This window comes from Varanus komodoensis, unplaced genomic scaffold (assembly GCF_004798865.1).
Source record: "Varanus komodoensis strain SLA01 unplaced genomic scaffold, ASM479886v1 scaffold2, whole genome shotgun sequence".
Classification (NCBI taxonomy): domain Eukaryota; kingdom Metazoa; phylum Chordata; class Lepidosauria; order Squamata; family Varanidae; genus Varanus; species Varanus komodoensis.
In genome coordinates, this window is record NW_025335568.1 from 50318317 (window position 1) to 50339971 (window position 21655).

Genomic DNA, 21655 nt, shown 5'->3' on the forward strand with positions numbered 1-21655 from the left:
GTAGCTGTAGCTCAAGACTTGATTCAAGTACATTTAACCCTAACAAAAACTTGAGGATTTATGGGATGATATTTCACGTTTAGTCTGGCATGCTGGACTGCTTAAAAAGAGCTTCTTACTAATGCACTAGTCATGAAGCAGCTCAAAAACAAGCCTGGAAGATTTTTAATACTTTGATGTTGTTACCTTCATTCCATTGCCTGTATTTTTCTAAACCTTCCTCATTTGTGCTATTGAAAATAAGCAGCGTTTTGCTCATGTTGGGTGTCATTATGAATTTTTTTGAAGGTTTATAGTCCCTTTTAGTCAAATAAATTTCAAGGTGGTGTAAGGGGATTGTTGGGGTGGGGGGTTTGCTATTATTACAATCTTCCCAAATGCACACATTGGCCCATTTCATATGTGACAAGAACCCAAGGAGTTGTGCATGGTGGCACCTGCCACCTGATCCTTCCTGCTGCAGGACTGAGTGCTTCACGACCCAGGGATGCCAGCCTTTCATGATTTAGCATGGCATGCAAACCTGGAACTTAGGCTGGGTAGGGAATGACAAGCCTAGATTGGAACCCAAGACCAGTTAGGCAATGTGTAACAGAATAGTGCTGCCTCAGTTACAACCCAGAATTTGAAGAACAAACAAAAACAGGATGTTGTTCTTTGCAAACTGAGCCATACACACACAGCTGAGCACCCTTCATTCAGTGGCTGATGGTAGCAGCAGTCCCACTGGAACTGGAAGCTGGAGCTAAGTTTTGTGGGGTGGAGTGAAGGGAACCACAGTCCCCTACATCTGCTGCTGCTTTGGATTTTAAAAATGGCATTAAATGTAATTTCCCTATTATGCCTTCATACTCATAAATAAATAACATAAATATGAAAACTTCAGTTCCAAAGAAACTAACCTAAAGTCAAATTACAGAACAACAATAAATAAAAACAGCAATAGACACAAAAAATATTTCATCTAGGTTTTAAAAATCATATTCAAAATTAATTTAAAATCTTTAAGCAAATAAAAAGCATTTAAACTAGTCCCAGGAAGATTACAATGTTGGTGCGAAGTGTAAATCTGATGGGAGGCACTTCCAAATTGGAACAGCAACACATAGAAGGCCTTCCCTTTTGTAGATAATAAATACGGTTTTTTATATAAGGAATACAGAAAGGTTCACCTCTGAGACAGGTTGATTTTAGAGGAGTTGGACATTTGGATTTTTAGGGCAGAAAGTAAGCACTCTGCTGATAGCAGAAGTCAGAATGTGTTTCTCTTCAGAGAATAATTGCATAATTCCATCATATTGCAAATAAGCAAAAAAGATCTGCATGCCCAAGTTAGCTCTCATTCTGTTATGACATTTAAAAATATATTTTTATTCTTTATTTCCCTTTTGGTGCATCTTTTAGGGACATTCTTGTATTATATATATATTCAGATTGTGTTCTGAGTAGTTTTACTGTGTTCTCAAGCTCTTTCATGAAGGGAAATCTGCATTTAAGCCTTAATTTCACCTTTACTTCCAAATATGCTAACTCTGTATTACTTTCACAGTCAATAGTGCAAGCAAACCTCCAGATTCCTTTTGCTCACAAGAATGTACTGTATTTCATATTTCTGAGAAATTGTGTACACACCTACTATCCAACTATGTTATTCTGCTAGCACAAATAACCATTGGAAAGCTGTTTCAGTACTATGCACAAGAGGAGTATCTAACAAAGGGACCATTTTGTTGCAGCTGGGTTTGCAACTGGTTACAGAGGCAGTTGCTCAGCCGCTTGCACAACTGCTTACCTGATAGAAAGGTTCAGCAGGTCTCCACACCAATACTCTTTGAGTGTATGGAATGACATACAGTGAAGCATTGAAGGCATGCTCTTGATTTTTGCAGCTGCGTTATGCAGCACTATATGCATTATAATGATGCAGATTGGATGCCAAACTGTTAAAATCAACATCGTGTCACTGCTTGTAGTATGTGTACTATTTAGAGTAGATGTGGAGGAGTTGAGAAATAGTTAAAATGTAGCTGGGAGTTTGAAAGATAATGCAGGAATATGTCAAAATACTAAATTGTAACAAATGAGTTCCAAATTCATTGAAATTAGCCTTGAAAGAATGATAAGATGAATGTGTGCCAACTTAACGTGTATACTTATCAGGACTACACTTCAGTTTCTTTCCAAATTTAGAGTTTTAGAAAAAATCATTTTTATGTATATCTCTGGTTATGAATCCCATTCAGTACAGACTTTTTCAAATCAAATATATCCCTGCATTAGCTTTATAGTGTTTAGTTTCTCAGGACTAGTATCATAGCAACCACCATCTAATGCATCTGTAATACAGTTCTATCCCTTCTTTGATATTTTATTTTATTATTTTATTTCATTCTATTTTATTGTTTGTGTTAAGGATGAAAATAGCTTCACTAACAGAGTCACCTGTCCAGATCCTGGGCCAGAACCTTAGGTTGCTAATGCCATTATCTGCTAGTATGTAATACTGAGAGCTGGTCCTGAGCAGGCATAAACATTAATATACTGAGATGGTTGTCCAGCTGTTTTTCCATGCATTCATTCAAATGTTCCTTTAAAGACAGCTGGGCATATTGTTAAAATAGAAACCATCAATATTGTGATTGCATGCTGTGTTACAAAGTAGGACGTGCCACTGATAAATGATACAATGTATTAGGTTGTTTTTAGAGAGCCCCACTTCAGTCTCTGGCATGTTCAGTTAAAAGTATCTCACTGTTAGGCTTGGAATAGACTGAGGCTTGGAGGAGATGGTATTGGGCTAGAGAGGTCAAGGAGAGTTTGCCTCAGTGCAAGGCAAAACTATATGTTCCTTTTGCTCTTTTAGCTCCTTTGAGTAAAGAACTGAAGTGTTTCTCCAGAGGGTCAAGGTTACCACCTTTACTGTGGTGGCCCTATATATTTGGAATGCCCTCCCAGAGGAGTTCGTGTTGCTTCTTTGCTAGCCTTAAGGATAATTTGATTCTTATTTATTACAGCCTGCATTTGATTAATTGTGGAATACCATGCTTTCAACCAAGGTTTTATCTGCTGCTTTCTTATTTGCTATGTTAATAGTTGAGGTATTGAATATTCATTGCTTTTTATGGTTGATTGATTAACTATTTTGCATTCCAAGGAATATTGTCTTCCTGCTTGTGGGTTTTTACCCTGAAAAACAGAATATAAATCTGTTTCATAACAACAGAGGTGATGGTGGTGGAGAAGGAAGAACCTACAGCCTATATATACATGTATATATAAAGAGATTGAGAGAGAGAGAGAAAGAGAGAGAGAGGGAGGTTGAGCCAGTCAGTGGGTAAAATAGAGGTTGTTCTGCTGTTTAGGGGGCTGGGGACACATTGTACTCATCTCTCTAAGTTAGTCACTTGATACAGGGAAGATTTTCTTGTAGTAAGACTTTGGGTTTAATTGTGGCACTAGAAATAATGCTTTTTAAAGATAAGAGTATTTCAATGAACTGAATGTAAAAGCAAAGTTCAAGAAATCTTACAAGAAGACTCTGTTGGCAATTTGGTGTTCTCTGTATTTAAATATTAAAGCAGACCCCCTCCCCCCTTTGTGTAGCGTACTTGATTTTGTTGACCCCTCCCCCCCAGCCTCAGACATTAATATACTTGGCATTTTTAAGCCTTTGAGATTTGCTCATTAGAAGAAATAAAGCAACTTATAAAACATATTTGACTGCAGCAGTATTGAAACTTGAACTCTGTAAATTACCACTGGCCATGTTGTTATAATCCCGCATATGCATTTGTTTAGGTTTCACTGGAATAGGGGGAGCAGCTTGCATGCTGGTCATGATTAGCTTCAGTAACTTAAGAATCTATTATGGTTTTTTTCCATTTTGCATTTTAAAAATCCCTTGCTACTTCTATTGCTGTTTTTAAACTAACAATATTCCCAAAGTCTTTCTCTCCCATGTTCCATAAATGTTCAGGTTATATTATTTTTAAATTAATAACCTACATCTAATATCTCCTTTTTTTCTTGCTGCTTTTCTCATTCCTTTCTTTATTCTAGGCTGCTGGAGGTACTACGTCACATCAAGTCAGCTTTTCCTATTTTAATGGATTTAATACCCTTCTTAATAACATGGAACTCATTAGAAAAATCTATAGTACCTTGGCTGGACATAGAAAAGACGTGGAAGTGACTAAAGGTTAGTTGAAACATCACTATAAATCTCCTCCTGCAGAGCACCCCCCCCATCTTTTTAGGGTTTCAGGTGGATGCATTGTCACAGGTAATAGGAACTATCTGAATCTATTGTGTGCATGTGCCTTCCCATTTTCAGTTACTTCTGCCTATTGGAATTTGTTGGGAATCTACCCTGATTTATAATTCTTAATTTCAGTGAAACATCATGGTCCTAAAAGCAGGATTGAATGAGCAGACTATGTAAAGACATTTAAAGATTTCAAAAACTTCCTAGGATTTCTGCCAAATTGGCAGCCTGTTAAAGTGACCTTCAAGGATAGTTGAAAAATCCATAAACTTGTATTGGCATTGCAGTAAGCTGATCTACAAGCTTGGAACAAGATGTTATCAGCTGTATCTAACCACTTTTCTAGAGAACTCCCTCTGTAGTGCCAACCCTGCATTAATATAACCTGCAGGGGCACACATGCAAGAAAAGTTCCAAATCTCTGTCTCCTTCTCTCTCTCTCTTTTCTACTCTGACCCACAACTGATTGATACCGTATGTCAAATATCCTAAATCCCGCTGTTAGCACTAAGCTATAAGGCCAGACTGCTTCTCTGATTTGTATGATGGATAGAGTATTTAAAACATACATTTACACAGTGGCAGGCACACTATTTGTGGTATTTCTTCTTCTTCTGCAGCATATTGGTTTAATACTAAATGTTGGTGATTCTGGGACATTTGTGGATAGCTTTCAGTGTTGTTTGATTAGTTTCCCCTTCTGTATTCCCTTATCCACCCCCTTCTTCTGTTGCAGAGGAGTTTGTTCTGGCAGCTCAGAAATTTGGCCAGGTTACACCCATGGAAGTTGACATCTTGTTCCAGTTAGCAGATTTATATGAGCCACGGGGGTAAGTTGAAAATTACCCTTTTCTTTGCTGTGGAAAAAAATGGAAAAAACCCCAGCGTGTTTGAACGAAATATTGCCTACCATTGCAGGTAACGGTTTTCTGTAGCATTCAATACAAATTTTACTTTTGCAATCACTTTGTCTCCTTAGACGTATGACAATGGCTGACATTGAAAGGATTGCTCCTTTGGAAGAGGGCACATTGCCCTACAACCTGGCTGAGGCTCAGAGACAGGTGAGGAGGCAAGGCACTGGTGGGTTGCAAGAAAAGTAGTGATGCTTTCACTGCCTGATTTCAATCCTTCCCAGCAGCAAGCCGACGAAGTCCTTGGTATGGTTACATTTAAGTTGCATCAACTCCTTTGCAGATTAAATATAAAAAGCATTCTCTTTCATTTCATTGCTGTTGTTACAAACGTACATTTTAGTTGGATCTTCACTCAACCAGAAAACATAAAGGCTGGATTAGTTTACATGTATCTTCCCATCATGATCTTTCCACTTAAAGAATTAAAGCAGGCTTGACAAATGTAATGACAAAACCAGTAATGGTAAAAGAGTCAAGGTCTCATTTTAAGAAATTGAGGGGCGGGGGGCAGGGAGATAGTAATTTGGCTCCTAAGCTAGCTGATTTACCCTCCCTGGTCATGTTATGGAATGCTTTTAATGAAGGAAATAATGTTTTGCTGTTTATGCCAGGCATATCAGTTCTGGCACCCAGTCTACTAAGAGAAACCACTCTGCTTGGAGATATCCAGCGTTTCTTTGTGTTGCCTGCCTGTTGCAATCCCTCTTCAGCTGTACATTGAAATGAATGATAGTTTTGTTTAGTCTGCCATAATAGTTTCAAATCTTTAACATCATGGGGAAAACCAACTGCTGCTGGTGGTGCTGTTTTGTTTTTGTTTTTAATAGTCTTAATTGTTAAATGTTTGCATGCGGGAGGGGTGAGGGTATGCAGAAGTGTCATGGTACAAAGGACAAAAAAAGGGGGGTTGTCAGCTTTTAAAAAACGTGTTATTGGACTCTTTCATATATTGAAAACTGACACAAACCTGGGTGTAGTTCTGTTTTTCCAAAGCTATCACTTAAGTCAAACCAAGTTCTGTATATTGAGAACTGAAGGGTTTCCCCCCTCTGTCTGTGCTCTGGGTCTGTGCAGAGACGCCACTTTGACCACAATGAGTTGATTCAGGCTACATTTTTGGGTCTAATAGGCCTTGAGCCAGGCCCTCCTCACTTGGCTGCCTCCCACCCTGCCCCTCCTCCCCACCCAACATCACCCTACAGCAGCATATTTTTAGCCTTGCTTCAGGAGCGAGGATGCTTGCTTACCAGCTCACTTATAAAACCCATTCAAAGAGAACTGAAAGAGGTAGAGACTAACCAACAGCCTGCACATTACAGATCCCCAGCTGGGAGCTTCAGCAAACACCTTGCAGATGGGCACTTTTTCAAGAGGCATTACTGTCTGAGCTCTGGCATTGAGCACGTGGCTAGCCATCCCTCAGAGCTGCAGCTCCCTCCTGGAGAAGCTGCCATTTAAATACTCTTCACCTTGATCTTCAACTTAGGCTCCACAATTGAGTAGATCACTCTCCAGAAATACCTTGGATTGTTAACAAGGTATTGCATATTACTTCAGGTTTCAGGAGCAAACTGTTGCATGGTTTGAGACGTGCAGTGTTTGTCTCGTTTTCTCCTTTGCAAACCCTTTTAAGCATGTCTTGCATGTCCAGTGCAGTTTTCTCTCTGCTCCAGCAGTTTCTACACAAGAATCTTGAAACTGCAGAGAAGGACTGTAGCTCAGTGTTGGAGCTCATGCTTTGCATGTGCGGCTAAGAAAAATAGCCTTATGAAACCCAAAGAGCCCATGCCCATCATTACAGTCAGAGTATGAGACAGCTTCCTGTGATCCTAGTTGTGGGAAAAATTCAGAATCGGTATTTTGTGCAGCAATGAGAATCTGCTCTGAAACAAAAATGAAAGGCAGTCTGAGTTTGTCAGAGCTAACTTCTCAGTGATACCGATTTCCCTTCTTTTTTAAAAAGTATTTCAATATTGTGAGAAGAGAGATGTTCAAATGACAAAAGTTAATCTTCCATTCCTATAAACAATTCTGTTTTGGCTGTAATTTAACTGGTATGTTAATGTTTTCTTTCTAGTAGGTTAGGATTAAATAACTGGCAGTGGTACAATAAACTGAGTAATATATTTTTATTGCTTTAGTTAGGAAACCTGAGCTGTTTTCTTCTGCATCTTCCTGATACATGGATTAAAATGGGCCCCTACTCCTTGTGTGTTAATGCTGTTTTCTCTTGCCCCATTACCTGTATATAGCAGTCCAGACCAGCATAAGAAAAAGTAGCTATGCGTAATTGGTACAAGTTTTGCCTATATTTCCTATGAAGTAATTTTACAGCAGGAAAAGTCATGATCTAGTTAGCAGGAGAAATTGCTGTGCTTTTCCCATGCCTTTTCCCGTTGTGCAAGCAGTGACACAAATGCTAGTGTACCACCTCATAAATCTAAGATCTGCAAGTGGCTGTGGAGGTAGGACTTCAGTCGGAGTCTCCCCTCATGCATACCCCAGAACTTGTTTTCCAGTAGTGCAATTCTCTTGCACAAGCAGAATGATACCATACAACCCCAGGGGATTGTATGGAATTTTCTGTACTGCAAAATATGTATTTTAATATTTATTTTTATTGTGCACTACAAAACCATCAAACTTCACCATTAGGGAAGTACAAAGAATAAAACTAAAGCAGCATACAAATAGTAAATAATTCACTCATAAAGCATTTGGGTAAGTTTTAAATCTTTTACCATATTTTAAATCTTTACACTGCTGCTAGGTTTTATTTTGGTTCTTCTTTTTTTACACTGCTGTTTTAAACATTTATATTGCATTTTATCATGTTGTATTTTATGGTTTTAATTATTGTGAATCACTCAGAGAGCTTTGGCTATTGGGCAGTATAGATGTAGTAAATAACTAATGAATGGATGGTTGAATAAGAAAGTCTTATAGCCTGCATTACAGGTATGTGAAAGTACATGCTATAGGCACTTCCCTGAAGCTATGCATGCCTGGGTCTGGACATTTCTTGGATCTGAAACCGCCTTGGTAGCTTATGTATTTCGCTTTTTGATCCTAGGAATGCAGACAGAGTAATAAGTATAATTAATAAATTAAATACACTATTTTAATTTTTGAATTTTCTCTCTCTCTTTCTCTGTGTGTGTGTGTGTGTGTGTGTGTGTGTGTGTGTGAGAGAGAGAGAGAGAGAGAGAGAGAGAGAGAGAGAGAGAGAGAGAGAGAGAGAGAGAATTTATATTCATCCTTGAGTATTTCGGCTGTTCTTTTTAGTGACAGAAAATGTTAGTCTGACTTTTATCTTCTCTTTATCTTCCAATTGCAGCAAGCTCCAGGAGATGTGTCTCGTCCTGTTCTCATTCAGGTGGCAGAATCCGCATACAGGTTTGCCCTTGGTTCAGTTGCTGGAGGTTAGTGAATGAATGAATGAATGAATGAATGAATGAATGACAATATTGCTCTTTACCTTTATTGCATAAAGAAGCCCGCAGCATTTGGGTAGCATATAAAAATGGCTTAATTATACCTATCTTGTTTTTTTCTATAGTGAGCTGAGAATTCTGTAAATGAACTGTGGAAATTACAAATAGAACTAACAGGAACAGTGTGTAGTGTGAGGTTTAGAATGCAAGTGAGCCATGCCTTTTTTCTAGAATATTCCATTCATTTCTTATACCCAACTTCACCCTGTTGGGAGGGCACCATTCTGTGCCCGCTGTGCATGTTCGCCAGAGTGGACTCAATTTAATTTACTACCTTAGGTAGAGCAGAAAATGATGCTGCTGGACCCTGAGTCAAGATATAGAACTCTAGGCAAGCCATATTATCTAGCTTGCACTCATTGGAAGTAAAATTCATCAGTACTTTAAATAACTGTTTGTTATCTTTTCATGGCACCCCAAATCATTCTAATATTAGGGTCAGCTCTGAAAAATGCTGCTTAATTCTTATTGGGCTATTTTGCATTTCTCCTCTCCATTTCATTTTCTAATATATATATATATATGCACACTTATTTATACACTGGAATTTCCTGAAGCCTGCTGATGTCTGTACTACATACGGGTGGGCATTCAGATAGTTCAGGTTACTCTTGCTGTATATGATGTTAACTTCAGGCAACTTAATTTTGGACTGTCATGTAACAACATCCTCAACCAAAAAGAGCAGGTATTTTCACCACGGTTGACAGGGTTCATGAAAATAAAGACATTCTAAATTGTATGGCTCCTTGAAGTTGGCTGTTCCCGTTCTGGTACCACAAGTATGCAAAAAGCTAATTATCTTCTGGGAAATCTTGGGATAATATATTTCTTCCAGCTCTTACCAACCAAATTAACAACTGGATCTATCACAGAGATGTGTGCTGAAGCCTACTGATACCAGGGAATACGTTCCGGCTTTCAATACTATTTCTTTCCAGAGTATTGCAAAACAAACTGTCCGTAAAATGAAGCAGGGTCAAAATGGAGCTGAAGGAGACCATAGCCATAATCTTGAAACTGGCCCCAAGTGTTTCATGTGACCTCCAGCTTCCCTATCTCCCACAAACAGTAGCTTCGTGTGTCACATGAGAAAACCCTTTTTAATTCAGGGAGAGTTTGAAAAGCAGCTGCAGTGCGCAATTGGGTGTACAGAAGTGCTGTTTAAGGGGATGAGTATGTCTGCTGGGTCCACAGAAGTTCTTGGCGGTCCACTCACAGATAGTGGTCCATGCGCATTACTAACTTAGGATAAATCTGGTGTAATGAAATTTCATCACACTTGGTTTCCATTTGCTTTTACCATCTGCAACTTACCATGAAGCTGTTGGAGCCACGGCAGTGTATCCAATTGATCTCGTCAAAACCCGGATGCAGAACCAGCGCTCCTCTGGGTCGTTCATTGGGGAGTTGATGTACAAGAACAGCTTTGATTGCTTTAAGAAAGTCCTGCGCTATGAAGGATTCTTTGGGCTCTATCGTGGTCAGTATCCAGATGTTTCATACATTTCTTACATTTGTGAAAGAAATCAAAATTGTTTTGCTGCCAGCATGGATTTCTTTATTCTTTTTGATTGATCTTAATGTAAAACCAGAATGTTTTAATTTTATTACATCAGTTGCTCCTAGTATTGATCAGATAATGATCATTAGCTGCATGCCTGGTGCCCTGCCACTACTAAATTTGTTGCAGTAGAAAAATAAAACAAAAAACCCACACCAAGTTTGCTGGTGTAACACTAACAAGAACCTATTTAGCTTTAAAACAATGCTTAAAAGCCCTTTGTGGTAGTAATTGTAAGGTGGTGCATCAGTTACAATGCCGACTCCTTTCTTGCAGAGGAGAGACCCATGATCCAAAGACGTTATCTGCACACTAAGGACAAATTGCCTGGATAATGCCAAGCAGCAGGTCCCACAGCTTGAGGAGACTGGCTACTGCAGTCACTTTGATTAGCACCCCAGTACATTCATTCACTATTGTTTCCCCCCTCCCCACCTCAATTATCTCAATGCACTGGTAGAAAGAGGTACATGGCAGCATCCAAGGAAAAATCACCAGAATTATTATTATTTATGATACTTGATATCTCAGCAAATTCTGCAATGACAAATGGTACAAGACTAAAACAAGTAAAAGAATTAAAACAATACATTAAAAAACCGATACAATAAGAACAGTAGCTAGTCAACAAGAATGGCCTCCCAAAACAAACATGTCCTTAACTGGCACTGAAAACAGAACAGGATTGGTGTCTGCCTGATTTCCCAAGGCAGGGAATTCTGTAGAAATGGGGCTGACACACTGAAGGCTTTTCTCCAGATGCACTCCAATTGGTTCATGGGTTTGTATGGGACCATCAAAAAATAACCTCAGTGTCTGGGCAAGTTTGTAAGGGAGAAGGAGCTCTCTCAGGTGTCCTAGTCCCAAGTTTTTCAGGGCCCTGTACACTAGTGCTGGAACCCTAAACCTGCCCCAGTAGTGAACAGGCAGCCAATGCAGTTCCTTCAGCCAGAGAATTGCCCGCTGAAACTCCAGCTCCCAGCAGCACCCAAACTGCTGCATTCAGCACCTGCTTCCGCTTGTAGTGCATCCTTAAGGCAGCCCTACATAGAGCCCATTGCAGTAATCCATTTTTGAGAAACGCATGCATAGTACCCTTTAGGGCTTTGAGGGTCCATGGGAAAAGGGTGTGTTATGGTTTCCAGTCTTCTTAGGTCATTGGGAACTTTAGGACCTTTTTTTGGTAGAACCCTGCAGGCCAGTAAGGTCCTTTTGCCTCTGGAGTTGACCCTTTTGCAGTTCTTCACTTTCAGTAATTTCAGGAATGGAAAAGAAATGATTGGGAAAATTTAAATGTGTTTATTTTGGGTCAGCCTATATTCCTGGCATGTCTAGGTCCGAAGTTACATGAATTCCAGGGAGCAAGGAGCCCCAACAATGAACCACACTGTTCTCCGGCTCCTTCCTTATTGTTCCCAGAGCGGCTGGTTTTTAACAGCTTCTCAAGCAGCTTCTGCCTTCTAGCAGTTAAAGACTGTGGGGCTGTTTACACAATGCAGCAGCCTGTCATGGTGTGCGGAGTGCATCCAGAGCTACTGCTGTGGATGTGTGCTCCTTGCTTGGCGGCTGTCTTGTCATGTGGATCCCACAAGTGTGAGGGTTGCAGGACTATGCATTACCCATAGTCTGTTTTAGGGTTATGCAAGGTCACATATACATCTTGGAGGTTCTGGGCACCACAGCTTATCATGGTTTAAACAACATTTTGATGTGCAACTGGTTATTTGAGCTTAGTGACAATTGTCTTTTTGTTTTTAATGCAGCTGAATCTGCTATTAGCCTGTTTTTCTTTTTAAAATGTTAATTTGAAGTGAATGCTGTGGCACTTGTATTGCAATATGTACTTATGCATTTTTGGAACCTGCACTGTTTGAGAAAAATTTCAATTCATGTGCATATCAATTCTTTTAAAAAGGGAAAACCAGCTATTTTCTTTGACAAAAGAAAATTTCCTTTGGGTTTTCATCAGCAGAACCAGGAGCAGGTGAAATTTTGAGCCATTTTCCTTTCTTTCTGTACCCCCCCTCAAATTAGCTCTACCCCCATATCTGCTCTGGAAAGTTGTTTTTTAATTATTAAATAAAAAGAAATGTTTTGAATGATTTTTGAAATACCAGATGTGCATACTTTATTAACATTACCATTCCAGAATATTTAATGTTCATTCCTTTTATGTAGGAAGTTTCTTGTCATGCTGTTTTCTTGTAATTAGCATTTAATTTTATAAGAGTACACCATAGATGAAAAAAATTGCATTAGATTTAAAGTGCCTCCAACATCTATTGCTTACATTTTTAGAAATATATCTAAGCTAATACAAATGTTAAATGCCAGAAAAATAACTCTTTATAGTGATTTTCCTTTATATTTACACATGTTTCCTTTTATTAAAATAGTGTACTACAATGTTTCTGATTTTATCCATTTTAAAATAACAAAATCTTATGCAGGCATTCTAGACAACTGAATTTCTGAATCCTGCACTTCAGGTCAAATGGGTTCTTTCAGGGAAGTAGACTTAGATATTTTCTGTGCTTTGTTCAGTAACATTTTTAAACATGCTAACTTGTGCGCAGCATTACTGCTTCAGAGTTTTCACTTTTGATAAATTTTGAAGTACCGTATAGAGGCCAGTATTCTAAATTTACGGTCTTTGATGAGGATAAAAATCTTGTGGATCTTAGGAGCCCATTAACAGTGGCTTTAATAAGACAAAACCTCAGCTGCATTGGCAAGCTAGACTGGAAAGGGAACCAGTTATTATACCATTCTTAATGAACGCAGCAAAAGCATCCATGTAATCTTTAGGTTACTTTTAATGCACCAAGTATCATAGAATTTCCTTAAAATACAATATATTACAGCTTTATCATAAGATTCATATACTGATTCCATTGGGTTAAAGACCCTCTTTTCATTCAACATTTATTTCATTTCTTATATTTTAGATGGTCCAATAAACACAGTTTTCTTTTTAATGTACAGATGAACCAAATGCCCCATAAAATTAAAAAAAGCCATAAAAATAATATAATAAAAATGACATTCAAATTATTGTAAAAGAAACCATCCAATTAACTTCTCCCACTGATAGATCAGCACCTCTTAGTGGAACAGTGCCAACCCATCATGGATCCAGCAGCCCCCAGTATCTTGCTGAGAGCAGACTGGGGTCGTAACACAACAACTCACTGTGACTAGTTACCAGTAACAGATTGTGTGTCATGCAAACCTAGTCCTAGAATATTAACAAAATATGAAGGGGCAATAGTTATAGTCTGCTATTATGTGTGGGCCTTAAATACAGGTAATATTGTAATCCAAAGAAAGTGAGGTATGCTCAGACCCTATTTAAACAAATAGGAATCATGTACGCTGAACCCTAGTGGATACACAGAGCTATTTTGATCTCCCTAGGCAATGGATAAAGACAAGAATGGATATAGCAGCCCCATAGACTTTCAGCATTGAGTATTGCATGAAAGGTAGATGAAGAAGTTGGCTTAAAATCTTTTCAAATCAACAGGAGTTACAGCAAAATTAGTTTGCTCGGAAATCAGTCATAAAGAGAAAAGAGCCAAGTGGTAAATATGCATCATATTACTCAGATTCTCATCTGAAAGACTTTTAGATACCTCTTAAAATTTGTCAAAAAAACCTATATGGGGTTGTATGGTGTCATTTCATTCAAACATGAAAATTTGTATAACTGCATGTTTTTGCTTTGTTGACTTTCTCAAAAACAGTTGCTTCAGCAAGTGGCAAATCATCCTAAAACACTGGCTCACCAGTGTAATTAATCTAATTTCCCCCTTCTCACTTTGTCTGTATGCAACATTTTATGTGGCACATTGCAGTATTTTCTTTCAGAATTGTCAATAGCAGAAATCAGAACTGGGACACATACAGGCATGTATCCTAGTCAGAAGCCTCATATTGTTCTGTCAAAACCTCCTTTTAAAAGAGGCCAGAGTTTTGACAGACGATCATAAAAGGTTTGTAGTTGTGCAGGTAAAGTCAAATTAGGCCTATATTTTAGTTCTTGTTGCACAAATACTTTTGTACATTTTTAAAACAATCTGACAGCTCCTCTAAAGTGCCACTTCAGTAATTTGAAAGGCTGAGGTTGGTGGTTAAAACAGGAATCACAAAAACCAATAGTCAAGTTGACTTCTGTGATCTCCAAAACAAAGGGAGGAAGGCGGTAAAAAGCTCCAGTCAGCCTGAAGCTTACAATTATAGCAGGGAGGGGGTCAGTTCAGTCCTCCTGCAGTGTCCTCTGGGTACCCACAGGAGCAATGAGGGAAGAGGAGTTGGGGGCAACTAGCTTGGTCATCTGTCAGAGTCATCATTGGTTGTTTGCATGGCTTATGGTCAGGATGGATTAGTGTGACATGTGAATGCACCCATTTTCTTGCTGATGCTAATAATTAAATCTTGGCATTTACAAAGTTCTTCCATTTCTCAAAAAAAAAAAAATATATAAACAATGTTTTAGAAAACTTACTGCAACCTTTCAACCTTACCACAATAAACCTGTGAAGAAATGGACACAAAATAAAACATTCTTTGCAAATATCCTCAATCATAATACACAGGTTTGTGTTTTTGCACACAGCAATGAGCCAATGTGTTGTGAGCCCTAGCAAAAATCTGTCAAGGACAGCAATCTTTGGATTGTGCCTAACAAGTTTTTATTAATCCAGTGTGCTACCAGCTTGCTTCTCCTGTCCCTTGCATACTCCCATAAAGGCCCCAGAATCTCCCAATTCTTCATAGAAAATTTATGGAGCATGCAGATGGCTGCAGCAGGGAGGGGAAATCCATTCCACTGCTGTTTCAATCAATATTATGCTGATCTCTGCAGCTATTTTTGTTTAATACTAGGTACTCATGTTAGACACAGTTGTTGAACATTGCCTTAAAAGTTGTTCCCAATCGCTTTATTGGTGAAATCCATATAGACCTGTTTATTTGCTAACTTGCTACTATGTTTATATGATATATATATATTTATTCTTCATATCTGTACAGGTCTTTTGCCCCAGTTATTGGGAGTGGCCCCAGAAAAGGCCATCAAGCTTACTGTAAGTTTAATGCAACAAACTATTCTATATAATTTATTATTTTGTGTTCTGAATTTCCAGTAGGACAGCTTTGGTTGACTGTATGCTTAAAGCTGCGATAAATGCCTAATTCATACCTGTAGTGATGGCCTCAGTTTGGATAAATTTAAAAGTGGATTGGACAAATTCATGGAGGAAAAGGCTATCAGGACTGCTAGTAGTTAAATGCTCTCTCCAATATCAGAGACTGTTGCTGGAGAACATGGGTAGGATGGGGCCATTGCAGTCATGTCCTGCTTGTGGGTTTCCTTCGGGCAGCATTCTTGAACAGAATGCTGAACTAGGTGGTCTGATCTTGGCCTGATGTGGCATGGTCTTAGACTCTTATAGCATCCTTGGATAAGGCTATACTTGCAAAAAACAATACACTTTCATTTGACCTCTGTATGTAAGTCTTATTTAATAGAGGTGTGCAGGCATCACATTTCTCTGAATTCCTTTATTACTGGAAACCTGGGCCCACAAATCTGAGGCAGGAGCAAAATGATATAGTCAAATAACTTGCTCCACCCCATGAGCCATACAATCTGTGCACAAATGCAAATCTATCTCTGAGTAACTGTAGGGTTCTCTTTCTCTCTCCTCCTGCCCCTCTCTCCCTCTCAAAACAAATAGGAGCACTTCAGAAAGACGTAATAAAAGATATTGAACTAATACTCATATTTTACAAGCAAAGAACCATGAGACTAAGAGATAAACAATACATACAAGTGTAGCCAATAGAACATTTGTTTGTCCTTTCAGTTTTAATTGCGATTGTTAAATTAATTAATTAATCTACCAGCAGCTGCACATCTACCATCTGCTAATCTCTGCTATATAGTTTGTTTCTGTGCGGTTTGGTCCATTTCACACCTACCATATATACCAGCGTATAAGACGGCTCTTGAAACCAAAAATCAGAAAGCAAAAATTGGAGGTTATCTTATATGCCCAATTTATATAAACAGTCTAAAGTAATCACATTGTCTTATACCCAAGTCTCCTTATACTCTGATGTATATGGTTATTTTTCTGAAATGTACTTCCTGGTTGCTTGTTCCACACATTATTATCATATAAATCAGTGTAAAAGATGACCCTTGAAACCAAAAATAGCAAAGCAAAAATTGGGGGTCATTTTGTGTGCCCAACATACGAGTATAACAAACACCAGAAAATCAGCCCAGTGTATCAACCTCGCCTTATATGCCAATATATACGATACATTCATGTCCTGCTCATAGGTTTCCTGTGGGCAGCTTGTCAGCTGCTGTGTGAAAAGAATTCTAGGCTAGATGGAATCTAGGGAAGTCTGTCTTACTGTTTGTGAGCTGCATGCATGTAAATGTTGCCCGATAGAGTCTGCTGCAAGTCTCAGCAGCTAAACAAAGCACAGACATCGTGTTCATGGTTTGTTTAGCATGAGCCAGAAACTGTGGCTTGCCTCTCCTCCAGCAAGCCAAACTCATAAGCCATGGTTGACTGTCAGCGTCACTCTCTGGCTTGCTGAGGGAGCAACAATTTGGGTTTCCAGTTTGGACATCCTGCTAAACAAACCACAGACAAAAGGCACGTGGTTTTTTTAACTGCTCCCACTTTCAACAAGAATGATCACACTATTCCTAAACTATTATGGCTTATTGTAATGTTCGAACTGGGCTTCTGATGGAATCCTGTCATTTGCCAGGTTCATTAGAAATGTTCCATTTGGCAGCTTTGCATGATTTGATTCAGAAAAGCCAAAACCTTGATTTTCCTTTCCACTTTATTGCTTAGCAGCTTAATATAAATAACTGTGATATTCAGCAAAAATCTTATACAAAGTAATTCCATGCATATATTTTCATATGCCTTACAGTTTTCTGTAGATTTTTTTTCAAAATGTAACTAATAAATTCATAAATAACAATTACTTTGAATTTTAGGCTGAAATCTTATGGAAACCAATCTTAACTTGGTTGAAATTACTAGTGTTTTTTTTCAAGAGCAGGCTACCAAGCACTGTGGTACTTTTGAAAGAATGTTTGTGAACATCTGAAATGCTTACATTTTGCTATCTTTAGAAATGAACATTGATACCTACATTCTTCTGTAATTCTGTAATTCTATTTTAAATTCACTTTCCTACATGTTCATTTATTATATTGATAATAGGCATATTTTTGTAAACCTTTAAAATATATAGTATATTAAGTATTTATAGTGTGCATATTTAAAGAAGCTATTAAAATGCACTATATAAAACATACCAATATATACTTTCAATAATATCAATACTAATAATGGTGCATGCTTTCTCTTTTTGTTCAACTGTTTTCAAGGTGAATGATTTTGTGAGAGACAAATTTATGATGAGAGATGGTTCTGTTCCTCTTGCAGCAGAAATACTTGCTGGCGGCTGTGTAAGTATCTCTTCTATTTTATTTTATTCAAGATGGATTGTTTCCTTAATTTTGCATATAACCACAATTAATTTTAGCTGGAATATAGGATTCTGAAACTTAACTGGTTTCCTTCTTCATTAGCTAACTAGGGGCAGCCATTTAAATGTGGAATACTAAATATTGTTGATGCTTTTAAAACCAGCTACTTATTCATTGCTTTTGGAGCACCTTACATTGACATTTAAAAGGTTCACTGACCAAAGCTTATCGACTTAGTCGTATTTGATGTATGTTAACTTAGCTGAAAGTAGATTTAGTGCATACTTTAATTGTGGCAATTACTCTATCTTGTTGTCTCTTTTCTACCCATCCCCTCGCCTCGCCACATGTTCCTTGCACTGACTTCCCTGTTTATGCTGTAACACTGGCTTTGCAAATAGCCAAAACTGCTTTCACTGGTTGTTGCCATAGTGTTGTTAGGCTTTGTAACATTAACTCAATACATTGTGTGTTCCATAATGTAAGCTGTATATAAAATGTATTACATGAATCCTGTTCTGCTTTTATGGAGTGGTAACTTAATGAACAACCTGTGTTTCATTCACTACAATATTTCTGCTACTTAGTTTTGCAGCAACAATCCATATAATTATCACAAGTGTGGTATCTGTGGTCGGGGTGGGGGCTATTGATTTTGCAATTATAAATCCTTTTTTTTTTTTTTACATAAAATGAACTCTTGTTCAAAGATGAGTGTCATTTAAAAGACAGAGAGCACTGTTCATTTAAGCCAGCTTTGATCAGTAGGGCAGGGTAGAGCTGGTGGACTTCCAAACTGACTGGCAAATTTCTGCTGTCATAAGAAGGATGAGGTCATTCTTTCAAAGCAATTCATATCCTTGCCAGAAAGAACATGGAAGTGCAAACCAAATCCCAGCAAACAGTACTGTAATAACAGGCAAAGAAGAGATCCATGCTGTTGTGCTTGCAAAAAGCACAGTGCAGTATGTGGCTTAGCAGCCTCTATTTATTCAGTGGAGTGCAGGCTGAGAGGATCTTGCTTTCTGCTGTTCTCCCAAGAGTGATGGGAGAATTGTCTGTCTGCTCTGTTTGATCAGTGACCTATCACACAGTGCCTGGTAGATTCACCTGAGCTGTAACTGAAGGAGTATTCAGAGAGGAGGATGTTCCAAGGTAAAAGAATATTGAGCTTTCCTTCTCCCATTCCACACAGATATAAAACAGAGTAAAGCAAATTAAACCAGGAGAAAATTATTGCTGATGCTGAAGAAAGATCACCAAATGATCCAAAACCCCCTCAGTCATTTATGACAGAACTGATCGCCTGCATAGCACTGCATAAGCACTGCATGAGTTCATGTACAATATTGTCTGTCTGCACACCTGCTTTACTTTTCCTATTTATTGCAGTTTAATTACTGTATTTTTTTAAAAAGATATCCATACTGTTCCATGAAAATGTTTTTCAAAATTCCCAGTTCTTCCTTCCAAAGTGCATTGTTTATGTTACTGGAACTACAACACCCTCAACTGCCTAATTAACTCAGGGTGCCACGTGTTCTGATGATTCTAAGGCCCTGAACTCTGCAGCTTACACTCATCCTGTGCAGAGCAAGAAGAGCTGTGGAGGAGACCGTTGTCTCCTCATCTCCTGCTGTGCATTTTCACTATGCAGGCTTATTTGCCTGTCTAGTGACAGCATTTCAAAAGGAAAGGAAGGAAGCTGGGGAGGCCATAGGATAGCTCATATCCTGGCTTCTTCTTTGTGGCCTCTGTGCATCACACATTATGGGCGCTATGCCTGTCCAGTGCCTGTTGTCAGAAGATTAAAAAGCTTTAATGGTTTTCGGCGGGCACTCTGTGCCCCCCCCCATAATATAAATGGACGGAGTGCCCTCCATTTCTTGGCTTCTCCACTCACCTCTACTCCCCATTTATCTAAATGTTCTGTTTCCCTCTTCTCAAAGCTTGCTTTCCCAGCCCCGAAGAACAGCTTGTGCAGTTCTTTCCATGCTGGCTGGGAGGGGTCAGGGGTTGGAACTCCAGTTGCCAGCTCTGAGGTTGGAGTGCTGTCTCTAACCACAGATCTGGAAATCTGAAATATTCTGTGACCTCTCAGACACTGCTAAGATTACTTCGTCCATTTGCAATTTCCATTTTTAGACTGGGTCTATTTAATTTGCATGCTCATGGGCACCAACTGGCCAAAGTTTGAAACTGTAATGTTTTTTCTTCCACCCACTGGATTTCCCACTGCCTTGCTTGATGAAGAGTTCTGGATAATTCAAAAGTTTGCACATTTTTCTGCTTTTTGGCTGGACCTAATCAAGTTATTGGCCAACTGTAGATATTTATTTGTTTGTTTGTAAAGCTGCTGCTCTCCTTTTAATTTACTGTGACTCTGTTATGTCCCAAAATAGGGCAGTGCCTTACCCATGTTTGTTTGTTTGTTTAATTTTTATGCCTCCTATTAGTGAAGGTGGCTGTCAAGGTGTTTTCCAAAAGTGCTGTACATGCTGGAACTCTCTGTTGGCATTCCTACTCTAAAATTAATTATGTGATTCTGCATAATTTCCTGGCTGTAAATATTTGATGGCAAACAGCCCAGGGTTTTCTTTGAATTGCAGTGTTTAACTAAGGGGCATAAAGCAGTGCCAGGTAAGTAGGATGAGACTTGTGTTGTCTCCCTGTGGGTGGTCTTGCTTTGTTATGTTTTGTGTTTAGTTCAGAGCTGGCAGCACCAAATTAAGAATAGTAATGCCCTGTGTATTGTGCAACGGTGGCCTCTCTCTTTGGTGGTTTGAAATGCAGGCTTAAGGCTTGACTCTAGTGGATACATGTTTTTCCTTTTTTGACCATCCCCATAGTGGAGTGGTGATTTCAGGGCAAAACTGGGGGGACGTTTAACCATCACCTCCTAGAATTTGGTGGTCTCTAATCTAAACTGAAGCAACGTGCACTTATAATGGAGTAAAAAAAATCCCCCAAAAGACATGTAGCTCAAAACTACATGTTGAGTGATTAGCATGACATGTCATCTGATTCTTAGATGTGATATTTGCTAAGAGGACTTCATCTGGCCCAGTGGATGCCCAATCTTTTATAGGACTTACTGCAGCACCATGTAGTTCTGCTGTTCTAAGGGGAAGATGCATTATTATCATTACTTTACGTTTATATCCCACCTTTTTCCTTCTTGTGAGAAACCCAGTGGCTTACATAGTCCTCTTCGATTCCTCACTATGACAGCCCCGTGAGGTCTGTTAGGCTGAGATGGAGTCTTGCCCAAAGTCACCCAGTGAGCTACATGGCCAAATGGAACGAGAACCCAGTCCAACACTCCGACCACTATGCCTCACTGGGTCTCTGCACAATATACCAGTTCTAAGGCTACAACTGGAATATGGAGAAGAGCTTCTTAATTGTTCCCTTTTCAGATACTCAGACACTGACTTTCTGCTATCCCTACTAGACAGCAGCTCCTAAGATTATATTCGGGAGTCAAGAATAATTGTGAAGTCATCTGTTGAAATGTTACATATGCAGATGAATAGGAAACATACACTAAGCAAGAAAGTAGCAGTCACAACATAAGCTTATTTATATTTACTGGAAAATAGATGGTTTTAATTACAATAAAATGTACCTGTATAATGAGAGGTAAGCCCCATTGAATTCAATGGGACTTATTCCCAGGCAATTGTGCATATGATTTCAGCCATTAAAGCAGGCAGTTTTCTTTAGCTTTCATTATAATAAAGTCTGAGTGATTTAATTTAGCTTATATTTTGTAAATAGACTACAGCTTAGAGGTGATGGCAAGATAGTTGTTTATTTTAGTAAAGAACCGACAACAAGGGCATCTAGAGAAGGAGCAAGTGTTTCAAGTGACTTAGCAGATAT

At 38.7% G+C, this 21655-nt stretch overlaps 1 protein-coding gene across 3 annotated transcripts in view; it reads left to right on the forward strand.

Annotated features, from left to right (window-relative positions):
* Positions 1-21655, forward strand: part of SLC25A13 (solute carrier family 25 member 13) — a 129311-nt gene that overhangs the window by 77976 nt on the left and 29680 nt on the right. For all 3 annotated transcript variants that reach the window (XM_044429315.1, XM_044429317.1, XM_044429316.1), the window contains exons 7-13: positions 4060-4198; positions 5001-5094; positions 5244-5328; positions 8519-8603; positions 10000-10158; positions 15274-15326; positions 17669-17749. In XM_044429315.1, coding sequence (XP_044285250.1) covers positions 4060-4198; positions 5001-5094; positions 5244-5328; positions 8519-8603; positions 10000-10158; positions 15274-15326; positions 17669-17749 — 696 coding nt within the window. The remainder of the gene's footprint in view (positions 1-4059; positions 4199-5000; positions 5095-5243; positions 5329-8518; positions 8604-9999; positions 10159-15273; positions 15327-17668; positions 17750-21655) is intronic.